Source organism: Vulpes vulpes, chromosome 2 (assembly GCF_048418805.1).
Source record: "Vulpes vulpes isolate BD-2025 chromosome 2, VulVul3, whole genome shotgun sequence".
NCBI classification, from domain to species: Eukaryota; Metazoa; Chordata; class Mammalia; order Carnivora; family Canidae; genus Vulpes; species Vulpes vulpes.
The window spans coordinates 22644405-22662774 of record NC_132781.1 but is presented as its reverse complement, the minus strand read 5'-3'; the positions used below and the strand labels follow the sequence as shown (position 1 = coordinate 22662774).

Sequence of the window (18370 nt, the reverse complement as noted above, 5' to 3'; positions counted from 1 at the left end):
TCCCCTTTCCGTGCCCTGGCACTGGGCAGTCCCCGGCGGGCCAGCTGGCACCCAGGGTTTGTTTAAATGATCTCATGGAGTATTGGGAGGGGGCTGGCAGCAGGACTGTCCTTGGCTGTACCTAAGGGTGTGAGCGGGGTCACTGGCCCCAATGCTGACCTGAGTTCTGAATCCAGACAGAATCCATCCTTGGCTGGGGTCAGGCACTTGACCCACACCACCCAGGGAGCCCAGGGTGGGTTGTGGGAAGCAGAGGGTCAGGTGCTTGTCTGTGATGCCTGTCTCAACCTGGTTGCCTGGTCCAACAAGGAGACATGTTCTCCTTAGGACAAGGTGGGGGCCAGGAAGGGCACAGAGGAGGCTAGGGCCCCCTCTGGACAGGGTCTGAGGGACAGGGACTGGCCCAAAGGGATCCAACTCCAGGGAGACCAGAGATGGGCCCATGGAATCCACTTCCCATTTAGGGGAACAGGAGGGGAGACACTGGCGTCTTGACCTGGAGTGCCAAGCAGGACCTGCAGGCTGGGCCTGGCACGCTCACCCGGGAGAGGGGAATATGGTGTGGGCTGGGGGAGGAGAGGGGTCAGAAACCGCAGATTGATGAAACCCCAATTCCCTTGGCGCTGAAGAAGGCCCAGCCCGCGCCCTCGGGTGACCGGGGCAGCCCGGAGAAGGCTTGAGCCCTCCAGCCCTCCAGCCCTCCCCACCGCCGGCCCCGACCCGGCCATGGCCAGAACGTCCCGAGCCTTCTGCTCAGAAACCCCGAGATAGGCGGCTCTCGGAGCCCGCGGGGCCCGCGGGGAGGCCCTGCTGTGGGCTGGCTAAGTGCATTAGCCCCGCTCGCGTCCCCTATCGCTGCTGCCATCGGCCGGGCGGGGCCCGAGCTCTGCCGCGGGGGCCCCGGGCGACCGCCGCGGAGGCCGGAACGGACTGTCCTTTCCGGGGTGGGGGTGGGGGTGGGGGGGGTGCTGGGGGCCGGGGGTTGATAGGGAAGGACGGAAAAGGGCTGGAGGAGGGGCGGGGGGGCAGCTGGGGTGACCTGACCAAGGGAAGGGGGGGGTGTTGGACGGGGTGTCTGGGAGGAGGAGAGCCGGATGGGCTGGGCCCGGGGTCGGGGACTGGGGCGCTGGGAGAGCGCTGACTGGACCCCTGGCCAGAGAACAGGGATGGCTGGGGCGCCGGGAGGCTGGAGGAGAGCGACGGGAAGGGCTGGGGACTGGGGGCAAGCATCTGAGGGTCACGGGGGCAGGAAGCTGGCTTGGACCAGGCAGGGTGAGGCAAAGGATGGAGGGCTGCTGGAGCAGCTGCGGGTGGGGGGTGCGGAGGGCTGGGGGGGCCGCGTGCCCGGCCGCCCGCACGCGCCCCGAGGGCCTGCCGCTCGCTCGGACACTAAGGGAGATGGATGGCGCGGGGCGCACAGAGCGCGGAGCCCCGGGCGGCCCAGGCGCAGCCGCCGCCCCCGCAGCGGAGGGGCGGGCGGGGGACCCGCGGCACATAAAGGGGCGGCGAGGCGCGGGGGCAGCGCGGGCGGCGGCGGCATGAGCGCGGCAGCCCCGAGTCCCGCTGCGGGCGCGGCCCCCGACGCGGCCCCGGGCCGGGAGGCTGTCGCCTCCGCCTACCAGCACTTCGAGCCGCGCGCCTACCTCCGCAACAACTACGCGCCCCCCCGGGGGGACCTGAGCAGCCCCGACGGCGTCGGGCCCTGGAAGCTGCGCTGCTTGGCGCAGACCTTCGCTACCGGTGAGCGCGGGGAAACGGGCCGGAGGACGAGAAGCCATCGGGGAGCTAAGCGGGCACACGCGAGACCCCGATGGGGACCTGGGGACCGAGAAGCAGAGAGGGGTAGCGAGGAGGTGAAAACAGAAGAGGAGAAGCGCTGTCCCTTAGGTGCAGGGCGGAGGGGAGACGCCCGCGGGGAGGGCGTGGGGAAGTGAAGTGGGGAGTGCGGGAAGGAGACCCGGGGGAAGGGAGACGGGGCAGCCCCACCTACGCCGCACCTACCGGCAGGAATGGCCCCGCAGGTGTGGCCCGTGAATCTCAGAGGGGTTCAGTCCCTCTCCCAAGGCCCGTCAGTGCACGTTCGAGCCAGGACTCTGACCCAGGTTGGCTGGGGCTTTCTCCAGTGGAGTCACACGTACCCAGGAAGAAGGGAGAGAGGCTGCCAGAAGCAGGTAAGGGAGGGAGTGATGGACAGGGCTGGCACCAGGGCCTTCCTCTTCTCCACCCCCCCAGGTGAGGTGTCTGGACGCACCCTCATGGACATTGGTTCAGGCCCCACCATATACCAGCTGCTCAGCGCCTGCACTCACTTTGAGGACATCACCATGACAGATTTTCTGGAGGTGAACCGCCAGGAGCTGGGGCTCTGGCTGCGGGAGGAACCCGGGGCCTTCGACTGGAGCATGTACAGCCAGCACGTCTGCCTCATTGAGGGCAAGGGGTAAGGGGGCTTCCCATGGAGTGGCAGGGGGTGGGGGGGGCGGGCTACAGAACTAAGCGTGGAGTGACCCTGAGCCCTGGTCCTGCCCCTGCACAGTGAGTCCTGGCGGGAGAAGGAGCGCCAGCTGCGAGCCAGGGTGAAGCGGGTCTTGCACATTGATGTGCACCAGCCCCAGCCCCTGGGTGCTGGGAACCTGGCACCCCTGCCTGTCGATGCCCTGGTCTCTGCCTTCTGCCTGGAGGCTGTAAGCCCAGACCTTCCCAGCTTCCAGAGGGCCCTGGACCACATCACCACCCTGCTGAGACCTGGGGGCCACCTCCTCCTCATCGGGGCCCTGGAGGAGTCATGGTACCTGGCTGGGGAGGCCAGGCTGGTAGTGGTACCCATGTGTAAGGAGGAGGTGATGGAGGCCTTGGTTCGTAGTGGCTACGAGGTGCGGGACCTGCGCACTTACATCATGCCTGCCTGCCTTCAGACAGGTGTAGACGACGTCAAGGGCATCTTCTTCGCCTGGGCCCAGAAGAAGGAGGGGGTGTGATGGCCCAGGGCACCCAGTGCTGACAGCTAACATACACACAGATTCCCTGTTATGAGAGGTGGCACCTAATAAATAAGTTCCTCTTGCTGGGCGTCAGCTTTGTCTGTGGCTTTCCTGGGAAACAAGGGCCGGGAGCTCTGTTCGGGTTGTGGGGGTGTGGAAGCCACCAACCCTAGCCTTTTTTTTTTTATTCCCAGAAGCTTCCATGAAGGCAGGTTTCTTTACCACTCGTTCTTCCCAAACTAAAGAAAGTCAAGGCTAGAGGGAGCTCATTCGGCATCTGCTATGTGCCAGGCCTGCTGGGTCCTCACACTCAGCAGGTCCTGTTGTCCTATTTGCAGGTGAAGCTAAGAAAAGTTAAGTAATAGGAGAGCCTACTTTAGACCAGAAGGGGAGGAGAGGAGGATAATCAGAAGACTGGAGTAGACAGTGCAGGGAGAAGGGGTTACAATCCAGGCATCAGTTCCCTCCCCCAGAGACCCCTCATTGGCCCCCCACAGCTGGACTGGAGCTCCACCCAGCTCTGCACCTGCTCCCTGCCATCCTCACCCCCACCTGCCTACTGCCCCCAGCCAGCTGTCTCCTTCCCTCCAGCCCACACCATTCACACAAACAAGCTGAACAAGGGTAGGTGAGGCTCAGAATTGGTTTATTAAGAATGTCCCTTGCTACCCTCCTACCTTAAAATAGTTCTCAATATCAAAAGAAACACAGGCCACCCAAGTCTGAGGTTGAAGTCCTAGCATAGCACTCCTACTCCCCAGGGAGGGACAAGGGCGCAGGGAAAGAACAAGAACCCAGGCTCCGATCACAGAGAGTGCCTTTGAATGGAAAGTTTCTGGAGCTCCATATCCTATCCTTGTGGAACAGGAATGTGCTGGGGCTGCTGGCGACTTGCAGGGGTCACCTTTACCAGGGTGCAGATACAGCGCGGCCCCCACGTGCTCTGGGAAGGCAGGAAACCAGACCCAGCCACAGGCTTTCTCCTCTACTCCCTCACATTGTCCCCCACCCCTAGGGTCCAGACTGAGACAAAGGGGCTTAGCAGGTAGAGCCTAGAGAAGAGGGAGGCCAACCAAGTCTAGGTGAGGAGACAGACAGGAAGGCAGGAGAGGCCCAGGTGATCCCTGTGTCCCTTCCTTCCTCTGCTCTAGAGATGCTGGTTCCGGAGGGTGGTTTGAGCTGTGTATGGACCCTCTGACATTTAGAGAAGTATTGTAAAGTGGGGGCAATGGACAGGAACACACCCATGCGGCCTGGATCCTCGTACCCCACTGGCTCAGATATCCTCCTGGCTCTCTGCCCACCTGGGGCCTTGTGCAGAGCTGGTGCTCAACAGATACTTTTTGGTAGTAACCTGATCCTCCATTTCTCTCCAACCTCCCCTCATGATGTGACACTCACACTCACCTTACCCAGTCTATGCATATTGCCCTAACCCACACTTACCCACCTGTCCTGCAACACACACTTTAAAACCACTCACACCCACCCCACTTTCCCCACATGCTCACATACATTGTCCGCCCCAGCATCTCATACATGCAGGCCCACACCCACCACCCTGTCACCTATGCGCTGTCTAGCTCACACTTCCTTCCACACTCATGGGCAGGCTCTTAACCAGAACCGCAGCAGAGGAGCCAGAGGGATTCCCGTCCTGGGCTCTCTGGGGTTCTTGCCCCAGAGAGGGAATGCCATGAGGCCTCCAGGGATTCTGGCTGAGGCAACCCCCAACCCTAGCAGCTGGGTCCCTCAAGATCCCCCTGGGAGGAGACCTGCCTTGGGACCTGGGCTGCCAAAGAGCAAGAGTCTAGTGCCACCTAGTGGTGCCATGGAGGAGGGCAAGGGGTAACAGAAGGGGACCCCACTGTGTCCCCAAAAGCCTGTATACCGGGTCTCCCAGCTATACAGACAGCTGTAGGAACCACCTTGGCATTGAGGGGACGTGGGGAAGGGGCTAATGGAGAGGCAGAGGCAGCTCTCTTGGTGGAGCTAAGAACACAGTTCTACTCCAGTTATGCTCCAGGAACCAGAGGGGCTGTCCATCCTCCAGCTCCAGATGCTGAGAAAGCCAAGTCTGAACAGACTCCAAGGCTTGTGAGGGCCAGGTGGGGGCAAGCAAGAGGATGGGCAGTGACATGATTCTGGGCCCAGACCCTTTATGTCCAAGTTCAAGATGCTAAAAGGAAGAAAATCATCTCAAGGATTATGGGGAGGAGGGGAACCAGCTGGGAGAGGGCAGGATCCCCAGTGGGGCAGACCCACCCCCAGGCCCTTCAATCCAGCTTGAACTTGGCCTCTGATTCCTTCAGCAGATACAGGCTGTCATCTTCCAGGAAGCTGTGGGCAGAGGGAGGAGCCCACTGAGGTATGGCTCTGAAAGCACCCCGTGGGGGCAAGTGTAGGCAAGCTAGCAGGGGGTGAACCAAGCTAGCAGGGGGTGAGCCCCACAGAGGCCTTGGTTTCCTCAAGGAGCAGGTGAGGATGGACACAAAGAAGGTGCACACAGGGCCGGGAGTAGCACCCACCTGAAGAAGAGGACGTGGACTGGGATGGTGCTGATGTGCCAGATGGCATGGGCATCCAGGACCCAGAAGAAAGGTGGGAAGTCGAGCAGCTCAAGCAGGGACAGCCCCTGTAGCAGCAGGACCACTACCATGCACTTGCGCACATGAGGCAGCCGCCGCAGGTTTCGCAGGCACCAGGCCAGCCACCACACCACGTTCACCAGGCCTGGGTGGGGGTAGGGGTAGGGGTGGGGAGAGGCTCACTCCTGGGACCTCGTCCCCCGCCATTCCCCCCAAGCCTCCCCTATCCTCATGCTCTTTGACCCCATGACCATCTTCAGACTCTCCTCCCAGCCTCCCCTCTCCCAGCCCAAGGACCTCTCTAGAACCTTCTCCAGGAATACCATCAAATCCCTACCTCCACCCCAGGCCAGCAGTTCTACACATGGTCCAGGTCCCTCCCCTTCCCCGCACCCCCGCCCTGGTCCTCAATCCCCGCCTCATGCCTCACCAATAGCCACATTGGCTGCCAGGTTGTAGCCATAGTCGAAATGGACGAGGCTCAGGTAGGAGACATGCGCAGTCAGCATTAGCAGCAGGAGGGCCCGGAAGGCACTGGCCACAGCCGGGTGCTGCAGCCCCACGGTCCTGCCTCGCCAACCAGAGCCGCTCAGATGGAGGGTGGCCCATGCCCAGAACAGCATTCCCTAAGTATCCCTTCATCCTGACGTCAGTATGTGGGGGCCACTGCCCTCCTCCCCTACCCAAACTGGCCAGCCAAGCAGGCCTCCAAACCCCCCAGGGGCCTGGGACCAAGTGCTGCTGCTCCTTGGAAAGAGCCAGGGCCCCCTAGCTCTACCCCAAAGTCCCCATCCAGAACAGCCCAGAGGGTGTGTGTGTGTGTGCCTGTGTGCGGTGCAAGGCCCCAGGGACAACACCCCCAGGGGTGGGCGAGGTGATCATTTCTGCCCCCAGTGCCTGATTTTGCCCCTGCAGGGCCAAAATGGGCTCACCTGACACAGCACAGATAGATTGAGTGTAGGATGACGGTGGAGGCACAGAAGTAATCCATTTTCTGAGGACAGGGAGAGCTGGATGAGGGGCCAGTGTGAAGGGAGGGGGACAGAATTTTGTGTGGGCAGGGCCCTCAGACGACCCTGGGATGGGGCCAGGAGGGGAGTTGGAGGCACAGCTATACTGTGACATGGGAGTCCCCGGGCTACGGGCGGCAGGGTGGAGGTGGGAGTAGGGGTGTCTAGGTCTCTTGCTCCTTGTGCCTATTGCTGTTTCACTCCTGAATTTAACAGCCTGACTCTTGTATTCACATCATACAACTTTTTAAAATGTATTCAGCAGCGAGGTGTTGGAGGCATGGTGGAGGTGCCTGCCAGGACACCAGGGCTCCAGGATGCACGAGTGCCGCAGGACTCAGAGCACAGCCTCGGAGTCCACGGCTGTGGGCCCAAGTCCAGGCACCGCCCTTACTGGCCGGGTGACCCGGGCAGGCGATTTTGCCATTCCAAGGTTCACCTGTCTCATCGGTTAAGAGCCAATAATCACATCTACCTCATAAGGGTCAGGTGGGGCTCAAGTGCACAAATAGGTTAAAGATGCCTAGCACAGAGCAAGTGCTGGGTAAATGGAGTCCCTAGGAAACCCTAGAGGGGCCCCCACCCTTTCTGGGCTCCTCTGGGACTGTCCCAAACAGGAGATGGAGTCAGAGGGCCGCTCACCTCTGTGAGGTCGGTGTCCTTGGTGTGGAAGACTGTGGACCAGAACCAAGCATTGAGGGAAACCTGTAGGGAGGGGCTGGTAAGCATGGGGTCCCGAGGTGGGGAAGAGCCCTAGAGCTCTCAGAGGAGTCTCACTTTGGGGAAGGGGCTCTTTGGAGCAGTGAAACACTCTTACCTTTGGCCCTGGAGCCCGCAGAACAAACCCATGCCCTCAGCTTCCCCGAAACCCTGAACCCCCCAGGCCACGGGGGCTGCAGCCTCCACAGGTTCCGGCCTGGCCTGGGAACCAGTTCCGGCAGAGCCAAGTTCCCTGCTTACTCAATCTCTAAGACAACAGCCCCCAGGGGGCCTCGCCTCCTCCCCCAACTGGCAGGTGATGACAGCCCCACCCGGGCCAGGGGAGCTGGTGACCTCAGCCTCTGGGGGCGGGAATGAAGTGGGTGGAGTGGAGGGGCTCGAGCCAGCTTGGGGTGTGTCCCGAGCAAAGCAAGCCAGGGAGATCTCGAGCAGATCCCATTGGGGCCAAGTCTCTAAGGAGAAGCCTGGCCAACTGAGCCCAGCTTCCTCCTGGGTGGGCCGGCCCAACCCGCCAGACCAGTGTCTGCTGCTCCAGAGCTCTGGGAGGAGCAGAAGGCTGAAGGGGCTGTGGCGGATCAGGGCCCAGGAGCATGTTTGAGGCCTTTTCTCTGGAAATTAACTGCAAAGGGACAGTACAAAACATCTTGTAAATGAATTCTAGATCTTGTGGGAGTTGGTGCTGTGTTCATGGCAGAGACCCAGATCACTGAAAGATGGTGGGCTAGGGTGGAGGTTCCTTCACTGGGCTGGAAAACCAGTGACAACCAGTCAAAGGAAAAAACAGGCAGCCAGAGGTCTGGCCTGGAATGCACTGGAGATAGGGAGGGCTGCTCTAGGGGGGGTGGGGGGAACAAGTCAGCCTGGGATGGGTCAAGGCCAGGAGCTGCTCCTTTGGGTCCAGGACAGCAGGAAACCTGGCCAGGCACGGGCCAGTGGAAGCAGGGAAGAAGCCTCTCCATCCAGTACCGCAGCAGGAAGGCCAGACAGCAGGATGGGTTCCTCATTGCAGGCCCCAAAGGGCTTATGAGAGAATGGGAAAAGCAAAGGTGTGTAGACAGGCAAGGCTCTGTGCAAAGGCAGTCAGCATTAGAAGTCTCTGGAGGCTCAGGTGGCCCCATGCAAGCGTGTCTGGCCTGGGTCCTAGGCTGCATCTCTTGGCTTTTGCTCCTCTGGACAAAGACCCTGCCCTGTGGGTCTTTGCCTCCCCCTGTTACCTTTTTTTCCCCCTTGTAACTAATTGACTAATCAATCAGGGGCTAGCCTAAGTGATCCTTCCTCCCTTTCCAACCCTGACATCAGGCGATTATTCTAGGTCAGGCTACTTGCTCTCTTGAAGACGGCCATCCAGTCCTATCCCAGGCGCTGCCCCTTTCTCAAAGATGGCCTAGGGGGCTTGGTCTGGAGGCTGGAAGATGGGTGGCTTCTCAGACATTGCTCCCATAAAGCCTGTGATGCTCCGGGTCAGCATGGGGAGTGGAGCAGACTCGGGGTTGGAGGCAGGGCCCAGGAGGCCAGGAATAGGGACACCCTCGGGGAAGAGAGTGGCCCTGGAGCCAGCATGAAAGGGAGGTGGAGGGGAAGGCAGCAGGGACTGGCAGCCAACCAGGCCTCCTTGTCACCCACAGCAGGAAGGGAGAGGTGACAAGAGACCTGAGCTAAGTGGTGGCTCTGGCCCTGAAAGCAGGGGTGGGGAGAAGCATGGGACCAGGGCTCAGCTCTAGGGGGCAGAGTGCGAGCTGCGGGGTCCTCTGTTCAACGGCCTCCCTGAGGTACCTTCCACTTACAGTGACCCACCTGCAGCCTGGACTCTGCACCCCTAAAAAGCCCCCTCTACCCCAGGCAGTGTCCCATTATGAGGGACTCCTCTTCTGACCCTCTTTGCAGACTTGGGAGACAGTGTCATTAAGTATGCACACCCTAGGGTCAGATTGCCAGGGTTCAAACTCAGCTCTGCATTTCCTGTGTGTCCTTGGGCAAATTATTTAGCCTTGCTGCGCCTCAGTTTTCTCATCTGTGAAATAGAAATAATCATAGTACTCACAAGGATATAACGAGCAATACAAGTGCAGTGTGTAGCACAGCGCCCAGGACAGGGCAAAACATTAGGTGCTATTTCTTCCCAATTTGTTGACCAGAATGGGACCCTCCCATCTCTCCACAGACCCAAGGCCAAAGAGGCCAAGTGTGCCTCCCACTCTCTCCAAAGGCCAAGGAAGTCCAGGCAGAGTAGAGGTCGTCTCCCCACCGCTGCCCAGGCCCACCCCACTGTTCATGCTGGGGGCAGAACTTCCACAGCCTTCATAAGAAGATGGACCCTGGGTTCAAGTTCTTACTCCCTAAATAGCTGTGTGATCTTAAACCAAAAGAAATCTCCGAGTCTCAGCTGTCTCATCTACCAAATTGAGTTAAGAATAATACCCACTGCATCAGAGAGTCCTAAGATGAGGTCTGCAGAATGCCTAGCAAAAAGAAGCCACTCAGTAAATGGTTGCTGCTACGGCCGCCTGGCACACAGTAGGTATCCCATAAATGCCAGTTTTTCCCCAGGATTCACTGGAGAGATACTATTTCTCTTCCCCAGGAGTTTGTAATCAAGACTCAAGCAAAGGAGACAGACAGACGTGGAAGGAAGGGAAAGGCTCCCAGACACAAGAGTATGGCTGCTCCCGGACTCTTCAGCCAAGCTTGAGTAGAATGGGGGGGGCGGGGGGCAATGGTAACTGGCCAATCAGGCAGGCCAGGAGGGCACTGGGCTTTGTGTAAACACAGAGGAAGAGGGGAGGCCAGGGGCAGGATGCCAACAAGGGTGGAAACGGAGGGGGACAGGGACGGGGGAAGGCTGGGTGAGGGAGAGCAGGAGGCTGTTTCAGTCTGTTGGAAAATAAGAAAATTGAGACAAAAATATCACAGCCGTGAAACTGGTTGGATGCCAAATGAGCCAGATCTGTCAGGAATTCGACCCCAGTGCTAAGCCCCAGTGCTCGGGGCTGTCATTGACACCGTGGCGGTGGGGACATGTGGGGCTTTAAATAGCTCAGTGTCTCAGAAGTGGGGGAGGCAGAATGTTAAATATGACGCCTGCTGCCATCCTGCTCCCCCCCCCCCAGGCCAGAGTGTCTTACCCCCTGCCTTGGGCAGGGCAACCCTGCCCCACTTCACTCCTGAGACAGAAGAGGGGAAGAGGCAGATGGACATGGGAGGAAGATGGCTTTTTCTACCATCCAAAAGGATCCCTTGATTTCCTGCCATTGTCTGTTCCACTGGCTCTCATGTGACCAGCGGGAAGTCCTTTCTGAAGTCTCACCATCATTCTGCTGCAGGCTCAACCTGTCTCTTCTCATGGTTTCCACAGCAGTGGTAGAGCACAATCAGTCCCCACCTCCATCAATCATCCTGTGGGGACAGTCTGGGCTTTCCTGGCACCCTCACTCTCACCTCTACTTCTGAGGACCTTTCCTTACTGGATGAAGGGGCAGGGAACTGGTTTGGCCTCCTGGCTTTGCAGAGGGCAGGGGCCCCCATGTGCCAGAAGTCAAAGGTCTATGGTGTGCAGAGCTTTGGCAGGCTCCCCCAAAGCCTGGCAGATGCCCAGCCCAGGTCCAAATGTCAAGGCGGAGGCTGCCTTCTTGTGCCAAAGCTTCATTAGCCTTGCTGGGGCAGGGTCTCTTCGTTTCCCAGGGGAAAAGACTGAGCCAACCCTCTCAAGACTTAGCCTGGAAAATGCCTTCCTAACCTATCCCAACAGAAATCAGGAGCCCCACTGGCTCCAGAAGACCCAGCCCAATACAAAGTCCACTGCCACACCCTTCATTCAGCTCAGGAGCCCTCCCTCCTGCAAACACAGGCACACAGGACTAAAGATCAAGTATAAAATCCAAACTGGTCATGAAACTAAGTGTGGGCACCAAGACTCTCTCCCTCCAGGACTTTGTGCCAGCATGAGAGGATTCCATGTTCCCAAACCCCATATCCCATAGGATGTCCTAAGACACAGCCTCCAGGTATCCACCTTCTCTCAACCAAACATCTCCTGCTCTGTCCCAAAGGGTCCTCAGTAGACTAGATTGCGGGGTACTGGGAGGCCCGACCCTCACCAAGAAGGAAGCTGAGTGGCCGACCAGTGAGACCAAAGACCCAAGAATCAGGGAGATCAAGACGAGAGCTGTGGCATGATAACTGGCAAAGGCTGGGACCCCCTGGGGTCCCCTCAGACCCATGGGTCTGTCCAAGAAGGCGCTAAGCTTTGTTCAGGCAGTTTAGACAGGGGCTGCCCAGTGCTCGCTAGCAGGGGTAGGGGCAGGGGGTGAAGGCCATGGGCCCAGAAAGCAGTGATCCTGGAAGAACCCCCAAGGGAAAGGGGACAGGTGTACCCTCCTCAATTTCTCTGCTTTCTTGGCCAAGACTAAATATCGCATCCATGCTTAGGACAGGGTATGCAGATGCCAGGCCCCCGCCTACACAAGAGCACCTGCCCCTCAGCACTCAGGGCCCTCTCTGTGCTATCTTACCTCCTTCTACTCCTCTTCACTCAGCCACATTGTGGCCAGGCTGACCTATCCAAGGCTGTCCATGTAGGTCCCATATCCTCCACCTTCCACCCCTTTGCTCCTGCTGTGCTACCAGCCGGAAATGCAGAAATCCGATCTCCTCTCCCCTCATCTGTATTGCGTCTAAACCTTATGAGGCCTGCAAGTCCCTGATGGAGTCTCTCCCCATCTCTGGGCTTCCCCAGCAGACTTCTCCACTAGAGGACATGGTCTCCCCTCCCAACCCTGCTACTCCCAGGGCTCTGCCTACTCTGCCTCCCAGGCCAGCTGGGCCCACCCCTCCCCCTAGACTTAGCTCCTTGGGGCCAGGACCTCAGTTTCCACAAGGACTAACCTCTGTCTCTCCCCAAAGCATATGCTCAACAGACGTTTATCAGTATGCGGAGACAGCCCAGAGGAGGAGCCAAGTGCTCTTACAGCCCAGAAGTCAGTCCTGGATGCCAACTTGTCTCCACCAGTCACTGACTTGTGAGCTGTTGACTTTGGACAAGGCTTTCCATCTCTGAGCCTTGCTTAGAGTTCACAGTGGTATAATGAGGATTGAATGAGAAAATACATGTAAGGTACTTAGGACATGCCTATTATATAATTCCTAACACTTATTATTAATATTTGTTAAATAGAAACAAATTAGAATCAACATTTTCCAGAGGCTGAATGGCCTCCCCCACTGCCCTCCTGATGATGCCCATCTCTTAAGTCTGAGGCTCGGCCTGGACTTCTCAGCAGCCCCCCTATTACCAGTTTTCCTAAGGTCCTCAGAAACTCTGGTGTAGCCAGACCCTGGGGTGTCCTTCAGTTCTCTTGACTGTCCAGCAGAGTTCCAGAGAACAGCTTCTGCAGCACTCCTCCCTGTTCCTGTCCCAGGGCTCCCCAAGTACACAATATCCTAGTTTTCCACTGAGCCCTCCAGCCACTCCTGTGTCTGCTGCTGGCTCATTCTCCTCTATCTAACCTTCATGGTTTACGGGCCCTTCAGGGCTCCATCCTAGACCCCCTCAGCAACTCCTAGTGATCTCATGCACGTGCACAGCTTCTATCTCTCATGAGTGGGAACACTGGGTTGTCCTGGATTGCTCCTTCCTCACCAAACCTACTGTTGCGGTGTGCCAGCACAGTCAAGGTGGCAAGAATGCAGACTCTGGAGCCAGGCGCCTGGGTTCAAACCCTGGCTCCTAGGACAGGTTTTACTTAACCTTTTCAGTCCTTGGTTTCCATCTATAACCTCGGGATGATAATACTGCTAATCTCATAAGCTTGTGATGGGATTAATGAGGTTATAAAATACTTAGAATGGTACCTAACATACAGAAAGAGCTATGCATGTGTTAAACAAATTTTTAAAAATGTTAATCACCTCAAAACATAGCTCAAACATAGTTTTTAATAACCCCCTTCCCAAGACCCATGCTCCTGCCCAGTCTAGCAACTGTGCCCTGTACTAAAACCCACTAGTCCCCTGCATCCACTCCTACCCCTCCAATTTGTTTGCTACACAGTAGCCAGAATGAGTTTTCCAAGCATATCTATTCAGGAAACCTTTTCCCTTTGACCCTCGTTTCTTCCTGACACTTTGAAAATCCAGGTGGAAAGTGTTAATGTGCCCCCAAGCTCTCCAGGGCCTGGCCCCATTCACTGCCCACCTGTGCATCTGTCTCTCACCCACTCCCCGGCTTCCTGTATGGCAGGCTTCCTGGCCTTTCAGGTTCTCACTCTCTCTTTTATTTATCTTTTAAAGATTTAATTAATTAATTAATTAATTAATTCAATTTATTTATTTATTTGAGAGAGAGAGTGTGCAAACGAAAGAGCAGGCACAAGCAGGGGGAGCGGCAGGCAGAGGGAAGGGGACAAGCAGGGAGTCGGATGTGGTTCCATCGTGACCTGAGCTGAAGGCAGATGCTCACCCGACTAAGCCACCCAGGAGCCCCTAGTTCTCACTCTCTTCTGTCTGCGCATATTCTGGGTCTCCTGTATGGATGGCTCCCCCTACTCTCCCTGAACTCATGGAGCTAAGGTTCATTCATCATTCCAATGTTACTTCAAAGGCTCTCTCCTCAGGGAAGCATCCCCGATTGCCTGGCACTGGTCTGGTCTAGTGCCCCATCACACACCCTGCAGCACATCTCTTCCACTGCACTTTTCAAGAGTTGTGCTTTTACATTCAATTGTGTGCTTGTGTGGTTACTACCAGAGGGCAGGAACCTGGTTTTTGGCTTTGGTCCTTGTTAAATAAGCGCTACACCCAACGTGGGTATTGAATTCATGACCCTGAGATCAAGAGTTGCACGCTCTATGAACTGAGCCAGCCAGGTGCCTCTTGTCTGTTTTTACATCCTTTTGGATCTCCAGCACTCAGCAAAGTGCCTGGCACACTGTAGGTGCTCAATACATGAATTACTGCTTTGGTGGCAGGCAGGTGAGTGAGCACAGACCATTTCCCTAAGGCTTACAGAGGGAGCTCTGGTTGCAACTTCTTACTCTCACACCCTCCCCAAGGTTGTCAGCTCAGAGCTGTCCCCTGGCCCATGCTTCTCACACAATCTCAGGCCCTCGATACTGGCTCCACTGACCAGTCACACTGTGAAGCTCAGAACCCTCTCTGGATACCCACATGGAACATTCTTTCAGCTTCTCAGGGATGGTCGAAGACCAGGCTGAGCTCTGCCTGGAGTGCTGCAGCTGCCATACCTCCTGGGCTGGGATGGAGGGGGCTTTAAGTCATCCAGAGGGGTCCCTACCAGCATGCTCCCTACCACTCATCTCCCTTCTGTGCTTGTAAATTGCCCTACTGGGTCTCTTAGTGGCTTCTTCCTCTCTTCCTTCCAAACACCCAGCCTAGGACTCTGCTAGAAAGGTAAGGTCTGATTCAGTCCCTTCTCTGTTTTCTCCCTAGGCCTAACCACCCACAGCTGCAGTTTCCAATCTGCAGAACAGAGAGGAAGGTACGTGAATGGAAGCCCTGTTGGGTGAGAACAGGGATCCAAGAGTCCCTCCTTCCTGGACGAGGGTGTAGAGCAGGAGTCCTGCCGAGTTACCTACCCAGGCAAAGGCCACGCAGGTGGGATACATGGGGGAGGAGGCTGGCACAGAAGTGTGGTAGCGGCAGAGCATCACCAGGCTGGCCAAACCGTTGAGGAACGAGGCCATGGCAGAAGCTGGCTCTTGGAAGAACAGGAACCGGGAGAAAGGCCACTGGAAAGGGAGCACATGGAGAGGGCCTCAGGGGCAGGCAACCCCAGCTACCCCAACCTGCTGCTCCTTGACATGCCACATCAACAGGCCTTCAGCTGGTTGCTTCGCTCTGGACCTTGGCCAAAGCCTCAGGGACAGTCCCTCTTAGGGTCCATGAGCCCTCCTCCAGTCCCTAGCTAAAGGCCCTCCCTCTGTCCTGGCCAGCATTCACAGCACAGTAAGCCTGGTCTCTAGGAAGGCCAGGTAGGCCAGTGTAGATGGCTCATATGGCCTGGTGGAAACAGCATAGACTTGCCACCCAGAAAATAGGTTCTGATATACTCCTCCTCTACTACCCACAGACCTCTCTGAGCCTCAGCTTACTCTGACAAACTGGGGAGAATAATTCTTGTCAACCTCAATAGTCTAGAACAAGATCATTCTGGATGAGAAAGCACTAGTGGGGAAGGGGGGGTAACCGGGTGATGGGCATTAAGGAGGGCACGTGATGTGATGAGCACTGGGTCTTACATGCAACTGATGCATAACTGAACTCCACATGTGAAACTCATGATGTGTTATATATTGGCTAATTGAATTTAAATTAAAAAAGAAAGAAAAAGTACTAGTAAACCATGACTTGGGCAACCTGAGAGTGTATTACTATTTTAATCCAGACCACTACTGAAGAAGCAAAAGAAAGCATGCTGTGGAGGGTCAGGAAATCTATCCTTGTAGCAAGGTGAACATGCCACCACCCTAAGAAGCCCACCACCACTCTCTGAGATCACACAGCTTCCCAGATTTTGTTACTCCAAATCCAGAGCCAGGAGACACTGGTTCTGTCTGATTATATGAAAACCGGCAGATTTTGAAAATAGGAACCTGCCCCAAATACGCATCCATTACCCCACAACTCAGACTGCCTGGACAGTGTGGTCTAACCTAAGGGGCATCTTACCACGCTGTCACCATATCCCTACCCTGACCCTCCAACTCACCTTGCCATGGAACTGAGGCACTTTGTGACCTTCCTTGAGGTAGAGGCCAACAGTGACCCACATACACTCATACTTACAGTCGTCCTGACAGGTCCAGCCTGAAACAGAAAAACATGACCTGGTGAACTCCCCATCATGGGAGGCACAGAGGGAGAGCTCAAGTGGGACCCAAAATAAGAGGGTCTGCAGGTTGGAGAGAACCAGAGGAAAGTCTACATTCCCACTTGGATATATGAGAGATGGAAGGACACACACAAGGGAAAGGTGTTTGTGTATGTGTTTAGGGGATGGGGGTGTACAGTGAGTGAGTGAACAGAGACGTGTGTTCTCCTTCCACCCAGATGGGAACTTTAGCATCTGCTGAACTCATCAACGGCTAGATGGGTTTATGTTTGCTCTTGATGAACTTAGGCTTTGCTCTCACTGGCCAAGGAGGAACTCTTGCCCTCTGACCTCCCCCTCCTGTGAAAATGAAGCCCAAATTCTTCCACTCTAACTTCTGAGGCCCCAAATTGCTTTCCCAACTTAATTTCCCATACTCCTTTTTTTGTGTACCCTGCACCCTGCTCCCTGAGTAAACCAGGCTCACTGTATATGTGCACATCTGCCCAGGGCCTCCATTCTCTTTGTTCCTTCTGGAATGCAAAGGGATAGTCAAGAGAACAAACTTCTAGTCTGACGGGCTAGAACTGGAAACACCACTTTACCACTTTCTGACTGTGTGACTTTGGGCAGGGCACTTAACCTCTCCGAGTTTCCCCACTGTAAAACTGGGTTAAAGGAAACTGCCTGAGAGGGTTGTGAAAATTACCGGACCTGCCGTGACACCTGTGACCCACCAGGTGCCCATTAATGGCCACAGGCCCAAATTTAATGTATCCATCCTTAAGTCCTTCTAAGATGATCACTGCCCCCACCTTTTTAAAGCCAGAAACGACTCCTTCCTCCCCCATATGCTCCGGTTGCCTGACCTAAGGGTTCTTTAGGGCTCAAAGCATCCTCTACCTTGCACTGGAGGCTAATGTCCCCGCGAGGAATGTGACCTCAAATGGCTGGGCACTGATCTGATTTCAGTGTCATTCTAGGGCCAGAACCCAGGGGTATTAAATAAATACTTATTTGACTGAATAAATAAAAAGACTGGCCGATGCCGCTCTAACCACCCTGGGCCTCCGTTCACAGTCATAAGGGACTCCAGGGGAAGCGAAGGTTCAGAGGTTGTTTGGGGGCGCAAGGGGCGGGGCCAAGGCCGAAGGGCGGGGCTTGCCGCGGGGTGGGGCTTACCTGCTAGGCTCATGTAGATTGGCTGGCGGGAGCGGAAGTGCCTCAGAGCGCCCCCAGAGCAGTTCCGCTCCTCGCACCGGTGCACGCAGTCGCGATACACCGGCTCCCGGTCGCCCTGAGAGGCGCTTGCTAGCGCGGCTGCGCCAGCCAGCAACACCAGCCGTGCTGTCCGCCCGGCCATCCCTTCAACCTGGCCCTCCGCCGGCGGAGGAGCTTAGGAGTCTTCACTTCCGGAGTAACCGGAAGTTCCGTGTGTTCTTTAGTCTGATCTCGGGTGACGTCCACCCACTTTAAATTAAAGTGCCCGGATTTCTGTGGGCGCCTGCCCCGCCCCTCGTCTTACCATCATCTCCATATATAGAGGCGACAGGGTTAAGGGAAGGGAGACGCCAGGTGGGTTAAGGAGGAAAATAAACTGGTCTGGTATCAACACGCGCCCTCTTTCTTCTCCATGCTCTCTTTATTTGAAGTACAGGTTCTTTTTCTGTCACCAGACTCCTGGAGATTCGCTTCCTAAGATACCTGGAACTGCCCACTTGTCTCCATCTCCATTGGCACAATCCTGGTTAAAGACATCATCATCTGTCGCTGAGACACTCGGAGTTTATGAGTGTCTCTGCCCCTACTTTTGTCCCCATCCAGTCCGTTAACATTTAAATTGAACTGTGTCACTTTTCTTAAAAAAAAATTTTTTTTTTTTTTAAGATTTTATTCATGAGAGATACAGAGACAGGCAGAGGGAGAAGCAGGTTCCTCGCAGGGAGCCTGATGTAGGACTCGATCCCAGGACCGAGGATCACACCCTGAGCCACCGAGGTGTCTGTCCCTCTTCTTAAATTCTTTATGGGCTCCCCATTACCTCAGGATAAAATCATAATTCCACAAACTCTGCATGATCTGGCCCCTGCACCAGACCCATGGGGCCATGTTTCTCACCCCTACTGGCTCTGTCTTGTCTGTACAATTTGTACTCTCACACCTGCTTATTCTAGTTTGAATTTAAACTCCTTTTTTTTTTTTTTTTTAAGATTTTATTTATTTATTCATGAGATACACAGAGAGAGA

General features: G+C 56.1%; 2 protein-coding genes across 3 annotated transcripts; one reads left to right on the top strand and one right to left on the bottom strand.

Moving 5' to 3' along the window:
- Positions 1 to 1518: 1518 nt before the first annotated feature.
- Positions 1519 to 3074, top strand: PNMT (phenylethanolamine N-methyltransferase). Of its 2 annotated transcripts, XM_025996273.2 has the most exons (4): positions 1519 to 1740; positions 2022 to 2102; positions 2233 to 2440; positions 2537 to 3074. In XM_025996273.2, the coding sequence occupies exons 1-4, from the start codon at positions 1539 to 1541 to the stop codon at positions 2976 to 2978; spliced, it is 933 nt and encodes a 310-aa protein (XP_025852058.2). In that variant the 5' UTR covers positions 1519 to 1538; the 3' UTR covers positions 2979 to 3074. The 2 variants fall into 2 exon arrangements, with proteins under 2 accessions (XP_025852058.2, XP_072603428.1); XM_072747327.1 differs by lacking the exon at positions 2022 to 2102 and having other exon boundaries at positions 1524 to 1740.
- Positions 3075 to 3610: 536 nt separating this feature from the next.
- On the bottom strand, positions 3611 to 17868 carry PGAP3 (post-GPI attachment to proteins phospholipase 3). The gene is made up of 8 exons (XM_025995760.2): positions 17306 to 17868; positions 16022 to 16119; positions 14889 to 15041; positions 7222 to 7284; positions 6502 to 6563; positions 6000 to 6136; positions 5510 to 5714; positions 3611 to 5321 (listed from the first exon to the last, which is right to left on the bottom strand). The coding sequence occupies exons 1-8, from the start codon at positions 17484 to 17486 to the stop codon at positions 5258 to 5260; spliced, it is 963 nt and encodes a 320-aa protein (XP_025851545.1). The 5' UTR covers positions 17487 to 17868; the 3' UTR covers positions 3611 to 5257.
- Between the last annotated feature and the right edge of the window lie 502 nt (positions 17869 to 18370).

Bases quoted from the DNA above. Each gene is read 5' to 3' on its own strand.
- PGAP3 (XM_025995760.2), bottom strand. From the start codon at position 17,486: ATGGCCGGGCGGACAGCACGGCTGGTGTTGCTGGCTGGCGCAGCCGCG. The intron at 16,120-17,305 runs GTAAGCCCCACC...TTTCTGTTTCAG, and splicing joins AATCTACATGAGCCTAGCAG to GCTGGACCTGTCAGGACGAC. The intron at 15,042-16,021 runs GTGAGTTGGAGG...CTCCCTTTCCAG, and splicing joins TGCCTCAGTTCCATGGCAAG to TGGCCTTTCTCCCGGTTCCT.
- PNMT (XM_025996273.2), top strand. From the start codon at position 1,539: ATGAGCGCGGCAGCCCCGAGTCCCGCTGCGGGCGCGGCCCCCGACGCG. The intron at 1,741-2,021 runs GTGAGCGCGGGG...ATGGCCCCGCAG, and splicing joins GGCGCAGACCTTCGCTACCG to GTGTGGCCCGTGAATCTCAG. The intron at 2,103-2,232 runs GTTGGCTGGGGC...CCACCCCCCCAG, and splicing joins GAGCCAGGACTCTGACCCAG to GTGAGGTGTCTGGACGCACC.